The 15,959-nt window shown below is 39.7% G+C and overlaps 1 protein-coding gene across 1 annotated transcript in view; it reads right to left on the bottom strand.

The window, feature by feature from the left end:
• The window catches only part of SORCS3 (sortilin related VPS10 domain containing receptor 3), a 632,023-nt gene that overhangs the window by 79,473 nt on the left and 536,591 nt on the right, over nt 1-15,959 (bottom strand). The window contains exons 12-13 of the mRNA XM_053585949.1: nt 12,140-12,216; nt 10,363-10,454 (exon numbers count right to left, since the gene is read on the bottom strand). Coding sequence (XP_053441924.1) covers nt 10,363-10,454; nt 12,140-12,216 — 169 coding nt within the window. The remainder of the gene's footprint in view (nt 1-10,362; nt 10,455-12,139; nt 12,217-15,959) is intronic.

Below are 15,959 nucleotides of genomic sequence, written 5' to 3'. Positions count from 1 at the left end.
TGATCAAAACTGCATTTCCCAGGCCAGGCAGAGACAGCAACAGAACAGCAGACATATTTCAACACACTAGAATCCAAGAAACAACCCAAGCAGGAGGACTTAGCGATGGAGCGTCACGTTTCAAGTACTCAAAATAGAACCTGAGGTTGAATTTACAGCACAATCAATTCAGCCCTTGGAGTTTCTGGGACAGATAAATTGAGTAGTGCGAGTGTACCCTGTGGGAAGCAGGATGTGTGTCTTTCAGATCAAACCTTACAAAGAGCAATTTCCTGTTTGTTCAGAATGGATGCTAGGATCGCTTTCTCTCCCAATGCCACTTTAAGGGGCTTTTAGGGACGATCAGATCATTAAGTGTCTGAGATGTTCTGCACAAAACTGTTCCATCTTTTGTCCAACAGTAAGAGGAAGGTCTGGCCTTTGGTGGACAGAGAACTTGAACCTCTTTAAAGAAATGCTATTAGTGGAAGAGACTAGAGCAATTCTGAATGCTCCTTGCCTTCTCTTTCTTGATATTACCAAGTACCTGTCTGCCCCTTGATTTAACTTGGGGGCTTATTCCAAAGACTGCCTCCACTGAGAGGCTTTTCTGAGCACCCCTTCTTCCCCAGCATGGCATTAGTTTCTTTGTCCTCTGTGATCCTTTTCTTTCTGGCTCTAACTCCACAATTTAGAGTTAGGAATTCCTCCTATATGTTCCTACAATGCCCAACCCTTCTCCTATCACAGTACTGACTGATGATTTCTTAACTGATCTTAAATATCTCCATTTAAGATTATAAGCCCTGAGAGTTTAGGGATCATGTATGTCTTATTCATTGAATGACCCCTTCACACCACATATATATCTTAATTATGATCCTTTATTACCATAGATGAAAATATGTCTAACTCACCCTTAACTGTAAACTTGTGGGGGTCATTAATGTTTGTGTTCCTAGGACTTAGCAGGATACCTGGCACATAGTTGATGCTCTACAAATGCCAAATGAATAAATGAATAAAAATAAGGAATGATGAAGGCCTCCTTTTTAATCTTTCTAATCATTTTCCCAAGCATGATAAATTCTGGCACCCACATGCTGAGTGTGAATCACTGTCTCATTCCTAGCCAGATACTCAGTCCATTCTCTACTCACTTACTTCTAACTTCTCTCTCTTTCCTCTCTCTCTCTTTCTTTGTTTTCCTCTATTTCTCAACATACAAATTAAAACAATGATAAAGTCAGTCTGAGCTACACCAGTCTCTCAGAAAAAAAACTGTCTTTTTACAGTATACCTAGATCCATGTCCACAAATGAAAAACAGTCTGCCACAAAAGTTTTTATGAGTTCCTAATTTGTCAGTCTCTGTCTTAAATTTTAAGAACTTGATTATTCCAAACATTTAAAAAGAAGAAGAAAAAAAACTAAGCAGAAGGCTAAATAATCATTTAAGCTTGTCCTAAGAAAGTTGGGCAGGTTTGAACTGCTTTATGCTGAAATGGATTTCTTATTTATAAAGTGAAAACAGAAGGAAGATTGAGAATGGACTTCACTTTTCTTGCCATGCACCCCATTGATTCCTAGAATAAACACAGTTGTTTTAGAGTATGCTATGTTGTTTTGGTGACTTTGGACAAATTGGTTATTATCTTAATAGATAGAAGGCAAAGTGAGTGTAAGGCCTCTCCTTGCCTCATTCTCTAAATTTCGTTACTGATAAAGGTCAGTTATCACTAGAACAGCAAATTGCGGTGAGTGCCACCAACATCCCAGGAAAGGAAGAGCCTTCAGACACTATTACAATTAACAGGATGCAGAATAGCCATCTTTAGTTTATACAATGAAGAGAAGACCTCACAGATAAAATGACGAGGGACCATCCCATTGCAGCTTTCCAGTATCAAGATGGATCCTCTAAGGCAAAGCTAAGCCCAGATGGAGACAGAAATCATGAAAGATCAAGGGGCTTCTGTATTAAATGAGTTCATATGGAAGGAGATGAATCATGGCTAAAGGATAGTATGAGCAAATGCCCAAAAGAAAGATGAGAAGCACCAAAGTCCAGGGAGGAAATTCAGCATGTCTAATAGCCAAAGTCCAAGGATGCCCTAAAAAAAGTATAAACAAGTGGACAGGTCTGCAGAGCTGGGGTAATCTGAGAACCCTACTCTCTAACACCTGATTATCTCCAGCTGAGGCAGTTATTATAAAAGATACTAAGAACAAAAAAATCTCAGCTCCCTAAAGAAACTTTTAAAAATCTCTTACTTAATCTCTTTTTTACCAAATATTTGGATCTGGATAGCCTGCCATTTGTGAGAGCTATTCTTTTTGATGAGTAGGAGTTTTAAAATGTTTTGAGGCTGTATATTCTATGTTGAATTCTATATTGAATGGTATACCCAAGGGACCCACCTTCTCTTTCTCAGGCCAATAGCTCACCATTAGTACAAAGGAGTTGTGAATTCCTTATTAGCTCAACTGGTAAAACCAAAATCAGTGGGATGGTCAATACTCAGGGAGCCAGGGGTAAAACTCCAGCTGACCTCCACACAGTGACAATATAGGACTACAGAGTAAAATAAAACGTGTTCTGCAAATGGATACTGATGATTACTATATGCCTGATCTGGCAGGGAGCTCAGGGATACAAAAGTAAATAAGAAAGAAGGGCCCTCATTTCCCTTTTAATCTTAGAAGATGAATAATAATGTAAATAAACTGATAAAAATATGTAAGTTATGAAAAAGCATAAAGATAATTAAAATAAAGTGATTTGGTAATGACCAAATAGCTACTTTGTACTGGAAATTTAAGAAAGCCCAGTCTGGGGAAGTGACATTCAAACCAAAATCTGAATGGTAGGTAATAAGACACTAGCTATGTCAAGATTTAGGAAAAAGTTACTACAAAGGAAAGATTTAATGTGAAATGAAGATGCTCTACGGGAAGGCTAGAAAGGTGGTCAGCAGATGTAGCTTAGCATGAGAGGGAATTGGTAGAAGGAAATGAAATCAGAAATGAGGCAAAAACAAGATCATGAAGAACTTTGTTTCCAGTTGAAATGGGAGCAATAATTTCTTTAAGCTTTTAAAAGTACTTTTACTTCTCTGTGGTAAATAGACTCAGAGACTTTTATTTCTCTGTTGCAAATAGTCCTATGATCAGGACTCAAAGTAGATGCAAAGAAATAATTTGAGGTGGGGGGATAGGGAGGTGGTAATTTAAGAGACAAAGTGAAAATTGGGGCTTAGATAAAGGTTTATAGTAGTGAAGACAGAAAGAGATGAAAAACTTGGGCTTCTTCCATGACTTGGCTATTATGAATTGAGCTGCAATGAACATTCTGGTGCAAATATCTTTGTTATAAAGTGATTTTTGGTCTTTTGGATATACACCTAGTAGAGGAATTACAGAATCAAATGGTAGGTCTACTTTTATATCCCTGAGTATTCTCCATACTTCTTTCTAAAAGGGACACATTTGCTTGCACTCCCACCAGCAGTGCAGAAGTGTTCCCTTTTCTCCACATCCACGCCAACATTCGTAGTTTTGGGATTTTGTCATGTGAGCCACTCTTACGGGAGTTAGATGATATCTCAAAGTGGTTTTGATTGCATTTGTCTGATGATTAAAGATGATGAGCATTTTTTCATGTGTCTGTAGGCCATGCACCTATCTTCTTCAGAGAACCTTCTGTTCAAGTGACAATGAAATGGGATTACTCATTCTTTTTTTGGCAGTTTTTGGCCAGGGCTGGTTTTGAACCTGCCACCTCCAGCATATGGGATTGGTGCCCTACTCCATTGAGCCACAGCACCACCCCACTCCTTCTTTTTTTATTAATAAGTTTGAGTTCTCTGTGGATTCTGGTTATCAAACCTTTGTCAGAAGCATAACCTGCAAATATCCTCTCCCATTCTGAGGGCTGTCTGCTTGCTTTACTTACTGTCTGTTCTTGGCTGTGCAGAAGCTTTTAAAAAAAAGATGGAGACTTTACCTCTTTTATGTTTACACGGATGGAGCTGGAACATATCCTACTTAGTAAAGTATCTCAAGAATGGAAGAAAAAATATCCAATGTACTCAGTACTATTATGGAACCAATTTACAATCACTTACACTTTCATATAAAGAATAGATCACAACTATGGCCCAGGATGAAGGAGGGAGGAGGGGGAGATGTGAGGGGAGAGGGCAGGTCAGATCCAGGGAGGGTGAATAGTGGGATCACACCTATGGTGCAAGGGTATATGTTGGATCTATTAATTATAGAGTATAAATGTCTTAACACAATAATTAAGTAAATGAGATGAGTTATATATTAACCAGTGTGATGTAAACCCTCCTAATTTTACATGAAAACAGCACATTGTACCCCATAAATGCATTAATGTATACATGATCTATGTGCTTATGATTTAATAAAAAAAAGAAAGAGATGGAAATATTTGAGACATTTTTAGAGGTGAAGTCAGATTCTCTGATACAATGTATATTGGTTACATGAACAAAAGAAAAAAGTCATGGAAAATATTGACTTTTGTGGGATTAAGTAATTGAGAGAACTTTTGTTTATACATTTGTCTCTGTCTCATGTAAAGATTTAGATGCTTTTTGGACTTTCATATATGACATTATTAAGAATACTTGTAGATAAATGGATCTGGATTTCAGATCATAATTAGGGATGTAAAATTGAAGTCACTTACAAGGTAGTGTCAACATACAGTAGAATTCTTACTACAGAAAAGCAAGCAAACAAACAAAAAACTCCAGCCCAACAAATGAAGAAAGAAGATTAGCTGATGAAATAAGTTCAAGCTAAAAAGGAAGTGGAGTCATTGCCAATCACAAGTTACATATTTTCTAGCAATAACACTGTTATGAGAGGTAATCTAGCCACTAAGAGTATAGTAGTGGCATACTACTACAACACTGAGATTGTAGTGACTTCAAGTTTATATCCCTAACTATGATCCAAAATCCAGATCCATTTATCTACAAGTCTTCTATGAGTGTAGTAGTGGCTAGATTACCTCTCATAATAGTAGTATGTAGTTGGTTGGCACTATGGTACTCTGGTGAAGTGGGGTGACCCTTTGTGGTGTCACAAAAGTGTCTGCTATACCAGGTGTGACACCAGATTACATGACTTCTATGAACCTCTCCTCCTCCATGTGTCTATGACTATGATATTAGGATGAGCTAAACTAAAATAAAAGGAGTAGAATCTTCCAAGAACAACCAGAGTCCCCACCAGAAGGGTCTAGCACAGAAACAGAGTTACAATAGTCATCGAGAATCAATGTTCCTCCTTCTCCACTTCATTTTATCGCAAATGCATGAGCTAATGACATTTTAGCCACCTGGACGTTCTTCAAAATAGCACATACACGTTTGCTCCTCAAAGGCATGTATTGGTTGGAAATATAGTTTTTATAAGAATGCTTCTCTGAACAAAATGCTAATGATCCACACAATTATTTGTAGAAGAACAAAGGAACACAAAAGGCCAGGTGATGTTTTCTTTTCTGTTTCCAAGAACATCTCATTGAGAGACACTGGCAGCTCTTTCAGGCTGAGCAAAGTCATACCCCGTCTACCTGCCCATTCGGTGCTCTGTCTATTGTGCATTTTCATTAGAGCTCTGCCATGTTCATTGTGCTCTAATGCTTCTAAGGTACAAAGGTAATACCTTGGAGTGGATGGAGATATTACCTGCAATAGCACTTAGGTTTTGATCTCTATGCATCCAAAGGTGCGTGGTCCAAACAGATGGCTTCATTTGTATGCTGTTTTGTCCTCAGACCTATCTAGCTACCTATCATTTCAATTTATAGGAAACAGCACGCTTTGTTAGCCTAGCTGAAGTTTCCCCAGCTTTTCAATTACGACTCCTATTTTCTCTGAAAGGCAATGTAGCTATTATTTAAATGTGAGAGCCACTATAACCTTGTGTGAGAATGGGTAAGCTGGAATCTCTTCCTTTGCGAGCATGCATACACGTGTATATTCATCTGTACAAAAAATAACATCAACCTGAGATCTACAACAGAAAATAACAACAAACTGACTACCAAACCTTTCTTCCTACTGACATTAGCTATTTGTTTACCTTGAAGACTGTGACTTAATTAGAAGCTACTGGTGAAGAAAAGGCTGCCTTTTGGCTTCAAAAGCTTATATCTCATAAGCTGAAGTCAAAATCAGTCAACGATTTCATAAGGAAACATTGATAATAATGATATGGTCAAGCCCTTACAAAACACTCAGCCTTTGAAAGAGAAGTGCAAAGGAGAATTCCTAAATGAGTTTGTTGCTGTTTCCTAACACACATACTCAATAGCTGGCATTTTACCATTTGCAGGGATTGTTTCAGAGAATGGCATTCACAGACAAGCAAGTAAGTAAGCAGAAATCATGGTCCCTGTCCAAGTTCAGAGGAACATTTGTAGGATTTATGATAAATAACAGAGTTAACATCCTTTAACTGGAGATGATGCTATCTCAAAACCTCACCTTGAAAAGTCCTCTCTAATACTTCATATGTTGGAGTAGCTAAGAGTGAATTCAACAGGAATGCAGCCATTTTTCTTCTGAGCTCTACCAATATTTTACCAAGAAAAGAGATATTATGTGGAACAAGGGAAAACTCAAACTTGGTATTGATGACTGGGAGTGGCATGCTTTGGTCCTATGCACATATCCTGAATAATTTTCCCAGATCGGATGGCTTCTCTCCAGGTATACCCAGATAAGCACTCCTTTTGGAAGTGAGCTGGTATCTGGAGAGAAACCAGTACAGACCAGACTGAATGGTCAGATGTAAGAAGGTTAAGATTTGACAAAAGTAAAATCCTCTGCCCCATGCCCTCCTTCCACACCAACTAAACACTGTCCTCTCCTACCACCAGAAGGAAACAAAAATAGCAACAAACTCTCACTTTCCTCAGCACAAAGACATTTCTCTGCAGAAAGCTCTAAAAATCAAGTTAAGTCTAGGTCCCTACGACAATCAAAGAGAAAGAGCAGGAGACTGAAGATCAAGTAAATGCAAGGTGGAGTTGCAACTACCTTCTCCCAGGACTTCCAGGAAAAAGACCTGTCCGGCTGTCTCTGTCTGCACGGCATTTATTAATTCTTTAATTGAGATGTAGATGAAAGGTTTTTTGTTTTTTTCATTTCAGATTAATATGAGGGTACAATTAGGTTACAATGTATTTGTATTTGTTAGGTAAAGTCCCTGTTGTAGTTGTGTCCTGCACCCAGGAGATGTGCGATATACCCTTACATTGTGCCCATTAGGTGGGAGCACACCAATGCCGCCCCCTCCTCCCCTCTTCACCATACCTTCCCCCCTCCTCCCAAATGGAATTGAATTGGCTTTTTCTCATGTGTGGGTGTACATTAGTTCCTCTACTGGCCTCATATTAGTATTGAATACATTGGATACTTGCTTGAGGTGAAACACATCCTTCTTAGTAAAAGTATCACAAGAATGGAAAAACAAGATGGAATTTTTTTTTTTTTTTTTTGTAGAGACAGAGTCTCACTTTATGGCCCTTGGTAGAGTGCCATGGCGTCACACAGCTCATAGCAACCTCAAACTCCTGGGCTTAGGCGATTCTCTTGCCTCAGCCTCTAGAAGCTACTGGGATTATAGGCGTTCGCCGTGGCGCCTAGCTGAGTTTTTCCATTTTTTTTCGTGAGTTGGGCAAGTCTCGAACTCCTGAGATCAAGCAATTCTCCCTCCTCAGCCTCCCACAGTGCTGGGATTACAGGCGTGAGCCACCATGCCCTGCTATTTTTTTTTGTTGCAGTTTGGCCAGGGTCAGGTTTGAACCCGCCACCCTCGGTATATGGGTCTGGAGCCCTACCTGCTGAGCCACAGGCGCCACCCCGCAAGATGGAAATTTTTATTGAGATTTAGATAGAACATAATTATGGAAGCTAAGGAATGTGGCCTTTCATGGTAAGAAACAAATCATGTTTTAAGACTTAAGGCACCTTCTCTGAGAGTACAAGTCCTACTCAGTCCTCAGTACAAACAGCTCCTCTCTCCACAGAGAAGGATGGGTGCTGACAGTGGAAGAAATTACCATTGGCTCAGACTTTATTTACCTTTTAAATTGACATTTAAGTTCTGAGTCCTACCCACCTTTACTTCCTCACATTTTCGGATCCCATCGAACACTCTCCCTACATTCTGAATATTCTAGGATTTTGTCAGAGTTTTCTCTGGCCCTGGCTAGCCTCCCACTCTTCTGTAACTCCTGGCATCCTACCTTCAGCTTAGCCCTCATGCCACCTGCTGCAAGAAGAGCCCCCTACTTTTAGTAGTGCACACAGCCAGTATCCTTAGCAGACATTTCTTTGATTCCTAGTGATGCATGGATGGCCTAAGGTCTTATCTTGACTATGCTCTTCCAGAGGGCAGGGGCCATTTCATACACCTCAGTGTGCTCTTTACAGTACCTAAAAAATTAGCAGTTAAAACAGAAGAGTAACCCTGACAGAAACCCAACTTGGTGCTGCCAGAAATGTGCTGTGTAGTTTTGAGCAAGGTATTTAATAATGTTTGCTTTTTGATGACATTAGAAACACACAATTAAAAGAAAAGTATCCCTAGACATAAGGTTGGTTCAAGAATTAAATTAGGTAATTCATATAATTCATTTGGTTTATAACAGAATCTGGAATATAATAATCTCTCGATAACTGCTGACCATCATTGATATAAAGTAATTCCAGTCTTCTGGTATTACCAAAATAGTATATAATCTGCAGTAAAAGAATAATACACAATTACATTATGAACTCTTCCAAGCTCACCCTTGGGGTGAGAGAGTACTTTTGTCACAAATGGCTCCATGCAGCTTTGCAAAGTTTATTTTCACAAACTCTGTATAAAATGATACAGTGGTGGTTATAACTATTTCATTTTATGCTAAGTTGAACTTTAAGAAGACAATATTGGAACTTAAGAACTTTAAGAAGCTGATGATATTGGACCATTTTTGACCTAAAAATGGCAATTTCATATGGTTTCACCTAAATAGCCATACTGGGAGAAACCTTAAGTCCTTGCCAAGGTGGCTAAAGCTTTAGCATTTAGGCGATACTATGCCTTTTCCTAATTATAATCTGATGCTACCCAGGAAAATTCTTATTCTAAAAGTGTCTTCCCAAATCAAGGACCTGGTAGTTAGGCTAAGGTTCTAACCCTGCCCATGATAAAATTCTACCAATTAGAATTGGTAGATAAAATAATAGCATTCACCTCTAAATACTCCATTTGTTGAATCTTAAGCCTGGAATTTTTCCCTTAAGCATATAAACACATATAAGACTCATCCATCCCTTTCCCAAAACCAAACAGTAGCAACAAATCATTGTCATCATCACATATTCTCACTTAGCTCTCTGTCCTCACTAAAGGTCTTACATACACCCTTAGCTCGGTTCTATAATCTACTTTCTTGAGAAGATTAATCTATACTGTGTGTACTTATTCATTTATCATTCATTAACTCATTAATTTATAAATCTAGTACAGTCTAACTTCCAGACCCACCTCTGTTCTAAATCTATGCTGTCAAAGAACACCAGTGACCTCCTATAGTGCTTCATCCCAGAAAGCCTTTCACTCCATAACTTGATTGTGGAAGTAATGTTGTTCATTACCCCTTCCTTCATCATCCATGAAAACATTTCCTTTGATTTTCCATCTTTTTGGTCATTTTTCTATAGCCTGTTTCATAATTTCTTCTTCCAGTCTGCATTTCTTTTTCAGCAGGGTTCCATAGCAGTCCCTAGTTTCTACTTATTGTACCCACATTTGTGGGGCAGTGAGCCCAGTACCATGGTTTTAACTACTACCTTGTGGCTAATGACTCCAAATCTAAGGTGTAAGCCAAGACCTTTCCCCTGATCTTTAGATGCACATATCTGAAATAACAGACGTCTCTGCTGGAATATTCACAGAAATCACAAACCCAACTTATCTAAAACTCAGTAAAATTCAGTATCTATTACACGTTCCTAAGCCTCCTACAGCAATTTCCAGCTCTCCTATTTTGGATTCCTAACCTTGGCTACTTGGACTTACAGGTCCTTCCTGCTCCTTTCTGTTTTATCTGACCACCCATTCCTACCACCTATCCCGTTCACTGTACTTTCCCATCTGAATAATCTGGCCTTGTGCCCTATGAGTTAGATGATGTAAAGGATATTAGATGGATGGATGGATGGAGAGATAGATGAACAAATAAGTGGATCAGGAGATGAATGAATGGGTAAGAAGCCATGCAGAATAATTTGACATGACTTTTTTAAATGAAAAGTTGCCCATCAATAGGGTAGGGTGTTGTCCTTACCACAAACGCCTGACTGGCAGAGGTGTGTGTTTCATGGCCACGAGGGCTCCACCCCAGTCTAGGAACCAGACACTGTACTCTTCATCAAAGATCTAGAACAACAATAATAACAATCATAGCAACACTTTACATTTGCATAGGGCTTAATAGTTCACAGTCTTTCTTGTACATTGTTAGTCCAGATTCTGAGCCTTCCAACAACCCTATAAGATTATCTTCTTTTGATGGATGAGTAAGTGGGCTCACAAAGAACAAATAACTCTCCCTTGGCCACTCAAATTGCATTTTCAGCGCTCTTTCCACTAATACGGTGAACCGGGATGTCACATGAAGGTAAGGCCGCAAGATGCATGCTCAGCTAGAAAACTCAAAGGCAAGTCTTACTTCAGAGAAACTTCCCCAGGTGTTTGCCTTAGTAAGATACTACTCAGCCCTCTCTTCCTCCTCATTTATTCAGATATTTGCTAACGTACAAAATGGTTGCTGTTGTAAAATTTGGTTGAAAAATTATCTAGGAACCTAAAGGGTGATTTCCCTAGACAATATGATACACCTGATACATCTGGTAACTTGCCCAGTTTTCTTAGTGGAATCAATTCCTTTCTTCTCTCTGCATGCTAATAATGCCACAAAGTAATACGATCACCCTGAACTATAGTTAGTTATTTATGAACCCATTTCCTCTATTTAATTTTGAGCTCCTCGAGGAAAGGGACTACAAAGTATTTAATTGCCTCCTGAAGCTTTTGCCTGGCACCTACTTGACACTATATAAATCTATGTTGTCCAATATAGTAGCCATAGAGACTATTAGTATTTAAATTAATTAAAATAAATAAACTAAAATAAAATTCACAGGTCAGTTCCTCTGTCACATTTCATGTGTTCCATTGCTGCATGGGACAGCACAAATACAGAATGTTTCCATCATCACTGAAGGTTCTAGTGGACAGCATTGCTATACATGGAAAATTGAATTAATTTTTCATATGGTCACATATCTATTAAGCTGTTCAATACTCAAGACGGAGTCTACACAGTACATAAAAAACCACTGATTTCTACAGTTCCTTCAGTTTTAATATTCTAATCCTCTCATTTTATAGAATAAAGAAACACATCCGGAAAGGTGAAGAGACCTGCTTGCCAAGAGCCCTTGGCATGTTATAATATAAACAGTTTTATCAGTTGTCTCCCCAGTAACCATCACAGTACTTAGCATCTGGAGCCTGCTACATGCATATTGCTGAAGGAAAGAGTAAATGAACTGGGAAAATCCTAGTTCTTCCTACTTCCTTTCCAGTGCTTTTCTTACCTTGCCCCGTGGCCCCTTTAATCTGCCAGCCAAACCGACTAAACTGAATAGCTGCTTCTTTAATTTTTTTTTTTAAAGAATCACAGCTTGCAGCAACCTCAAACACTTGGGCTCAAATGATCCTCTTGCCTGAACCTCCCAAGCAGCTGGGACTATGGGCACCCGCTACAAAGCCCAGCTATTCTTAGAGATGGGGTCTTGCTCTTGCTCAGGCTGGTCTCAAACTCCCGAGCTCAGGCAATGCACCCACTTGGCCTCCCTGATTGCTAGGATTACAGGCATGAGTCACCACACCACGCCTCCCAGAGTGCTGGGATTACAGGCTGAGCCACTGCACCAAGCCTACTTCTTAATGTTTTCAGACCACGAAGTCATAATGATTCTGAGAATCTATAGGAAGTGAAGATGTTGGCAAAACTCAGCCTAAATGCCTCCTCCCTCTTCCTAAATCATTCCAGTTACCTGTCTCCACGTGTTGCCACCATCGGAGGAGATGAAGACACCAATATCAGTATATGAGAGCTCCGGGCCAATGTTGCCTGAAACATAAGCAGACCATGTGAAACTGTCCAGCAGTTTACAGGTTAAGTGTGCTTAGGGTTGGGGGTGGGGTAGCAGGCAGTGAAGGTTTTCCAAGTGAGGTTTCCAGTTGATTTGTGCAGTCTCCTTCTTGGTGTCATATCAAAAAGCCAGCAGGAAGAAAAACCCAATATAGGAAAACAATCAAATAGTATAACAAGAATGCATCTTTTAAATGGTAAGACTCAAAGACAGTATCGATTAGCTTGGGTCTCTTGAATTATTCACTCTGAGTACCAATAATCTCTTAAATTACTCTTGACAGATGTCCCCTGAAGAGAGAAAAGAGGACAAGAGGAGACACACATGGAAAATCAGGGCATAGGGGCCCCTTATACCTCAGGTATAATTGTAGCCTAAGAAAAATGTATGTGTGTGTGTGTGTGAGAGAGAGAGTTAATTAGTTCACGGATGTGTGTCTCTGTATGTTTTTCTAACTTAAACTTATAACATGTGCCTTGAATGTCAGATAATTGAGTGACTCCGTGGTAGAGAGGCTGTCATCTGAATTACAAAGTGTCCAGTATAATATGACAACACTCAACAAACATGGCCATGAACCAGGGCAGGAAAAGAAGTTACTTGGTTCAGGCCTAGACCAACCACACTTACTGCTTCCATCCCTTCACACTCTCCTCTTTGCCCTTCTTTTTTTTCCCTTTTCACTTCATGTCCTTGTGTTGTGCTTATCAAAAATAAAGTGGTCAATATTTCTATATCACCTTAGTTTCCACAATGGTTAGCCCCCTCTTAGAGCCTAGAACAACATTCTAACCCTAATAGTGCTCAACAAATACTCACAGAATGAACAAATGAGTGAATGAATGATTGAATCTTGTTCCAATGTGAATGTGCACTTGGGGAGCTACTGAAAGCCAGGAAGGGACCCTACACATGTAAGAATTTATTGTATTGGCTGATTGTTTTTTCTTTAAAAATAAGCCAGTTATAACCTAAGAATATGGGGAAGGGGGAGAGGGAGGTGAGGGAGGGTGATTGGTGGGATTACACCTGAGGTGCATCTTACAAGGGTACATGTGAAACTTACTAAATGTAGAATATAAATGTCTTAACACAATAACTAGGAAAATGCCAAGAAGGCTATGTTAACCAGTGTGATCAAAATACGTCAAATGGTATATAAAACCAGTGTATGGTGCCCCATGATTGCATTAATATACACAGCTATGGTATAATAATAATAAAAAAAAAATTACAGGAAAAGAATGTTGGCCCACACATCTGTAGCCTAAAGAAGAGCACAATAAAAATGCAATAATGAAAATGTTAATTGAGTTCCTGACATTTAATGCTTCAAAATGAGAAAGTAAAGCCAGGCTACAGCTTGTCAAGCCCCCATCAGCCTCAGGAAGCACATAGTGAACCAACTTGTTTTGATGCTTACATTTCTAAAAATAACCCCTGGGCTCAGGGTGCAGGCAGTAGGTATGAGGCGTGGGTAGAGGCTTTGTGAGTAGATCTATGGAGATCCATCTGGAATACAGAATTCAACTCCCCAGACGCAGGTTTAGGAAGACATAGATGAAGGAATTAAAGAGGAATGCTGAAGAGAATGTCAACTTGAGTCACAAAATAGCACAATTTGGTAGTTGTGCTACCTGGAGCATTGTACTAAGAAGGATTCAGAAGCCATATGCAATTTCAACAGAATAGAATGGTGCATCTTACAAGGGTATATGTGAAACTTGGTAAATGTGGAATGTAAGTGTCTTGGCATAGTAACTGAGAGAATGCCAGGAAGGCTATGTTAACCAATGTGATGAAAGTGTGTCAAACGGTCTGTAAAGCTAGTGAATGATGCCCCATGATCATATCAATGTACACAGCTATGATTTAATAAAAAAAAAAAAAGAATGTGGTGATCAATTAATGTCTAGCAAGACTGATAGAGAGAAAGGGACACAGAAGCATAGTCGCCCTAAAGCAGTGTTATCTGCCAACCCTGGCATGGCTTCTAAGGATACAGCTTATCACCTCTTACCCTCCTTAGAAGTTGGATCTGCAAGTATCTTCAGCTTCTCTTTCGAAGTCTGGCTAGACTAGTTTGGCAGGAGGGGGGCTTTATGGTTGTTAGAACCCAAGGCTATGGTGAAACCTACTTTGAAAATATCTCCTATCAATTTCAAGGAGCCCTCAAAAAATGCTACTGATTACAAAGATCATAAAGTTGGTTCCCAGCTTAAAGGACAAAAAACATGTACCCAGGACAAAATTGATCTTTGAAGATTTCCAGCCCCTAAGTGCTCCTCTGGGGAATCTCAGATAGGAAGAATTTGGTATTATGTTCCATAGAAGGAAGATTTGAAGGAGCCTTTCTAGCTCAAGTGAACTGGGGAGGCTCAGTCAAAGTGGCCTCTGACCAGGTTGGAAGAAATAGAAGTAGCTGTTACTCAGATGAGCAGTGTGATGGAAGAGGAAGGGGAAGTGAGATGGAGAAGGACAAGGGACTTTTCTCACCAACAGCTGAACTGTAAATCATGGAGGTTCCATTTCCCTTTTTGGAAGCTTTAAACAACTTGCTTTTACCCTTATTTCTTCCCAGTGCTATCCTTTTCTGCTCCTCAGTTAAATACTTTCAGGGAAAAAGACAAAAAAAAAAAAAAAAAAACTGGAAGTGAGAGAATTCTGAAGTCCTCTGGAGATTAAGGATACTTCTCTTACAACCTTTGATGGCAAAGGAAGGGGTCACCCATGAGGGGTCACCCAGGGGACATGAAACCTGTTCCCGTTGGTCCTTGGTCTGCATTTGTAAGTTGAGGATAGTAATCACCGTTTCCACACCATCATTCCATTGTGCAATCAAAGCAAGGAAAGTGCTTTGCACACTACAAGGCATTGTGAGAATACTTTGAAATCCAGTGTCAAGAGCATTGTGAATCTGGTATTTCTGTTTGCTAACAGTAATTGCCAAACTCTCCAGACTGGAATTCCATTTGCCTTCTGATTTGCCCTCAATAGGTTAGACATGAATCTCAGGATATATGTTTATCTCTGCAGCTTCTCTGAGACTAGTCTCAATGGAAGGTGAAAAGAGGGAGCTGGTAGGGGAGTGGAAGGGAGCGAGCCCAGGGTCACTGACACCCGAAGGCAGGTGGACGGTATGGGTGTGAGAAAGGGCCCTGCAGACTCAGATCCCATGCAGGCCACCGAAGGCATACCTCATGCATGGCTGACCTTACAGTTATTTTCCTGATGGTGCATAACGATCAGGGGACCAGAGAACCAGGCAAGAAGAACAAGGAGGAACTGAGTACAAGAAAGTGCATGCCAGTGATTTAGCTCCGGCTTTCCATTAACATCCCCGGGCACGGCAAAGGGCCTCAAGAGTTATATGGGGAAGGAAAAAGGAATCAGTTGTTTTTTATATATAAACAAAAAATAATTTAAAAAATTAATGTTTGCTAACTTAATAAAAGACTAATGTAGGAGTGCATGCTGTCCATAGGTAATAACAGCTATTACCAATCTCACCTTACTAAGCAGTAAGCATTCTGCCAGGTGTTGCAGAAACACCCTTCCACCTCCAATTTTTTGCAATACCCCCACAAGGTAAAAAACATCCTATAAACATCCTATAATAGTTTTGTGGATGAAGAAGAGAAGCTCAGAGGTTAAAAACTAAGCCAAGTCCACAGGCTGCAAGTGTCAGAGCTCAAGCTGGAAAGCAGGGGCTCAGGGTTCC

The sequence above is a fragment of the Nycticebus coucang genome, chromosome 3 (genome assembly GCF_027406575.1).
Source record: "Nycticebus coucang isolate mNycCou1 chromosome 3, mNycCou1.pri, whole genome shotgun sequence".
Lineage (NCBI taxonomy): Eukaryota > Metazoa > Chordata > Mammalia > Primates > Lorisidae > Nycticebus > Nycticebus coucang.
The sequence above is the reverse complement of the archived record's forward strand: the minus strand, read 5'-3'. Positions and strand labels throughout refer to the sequence as shown.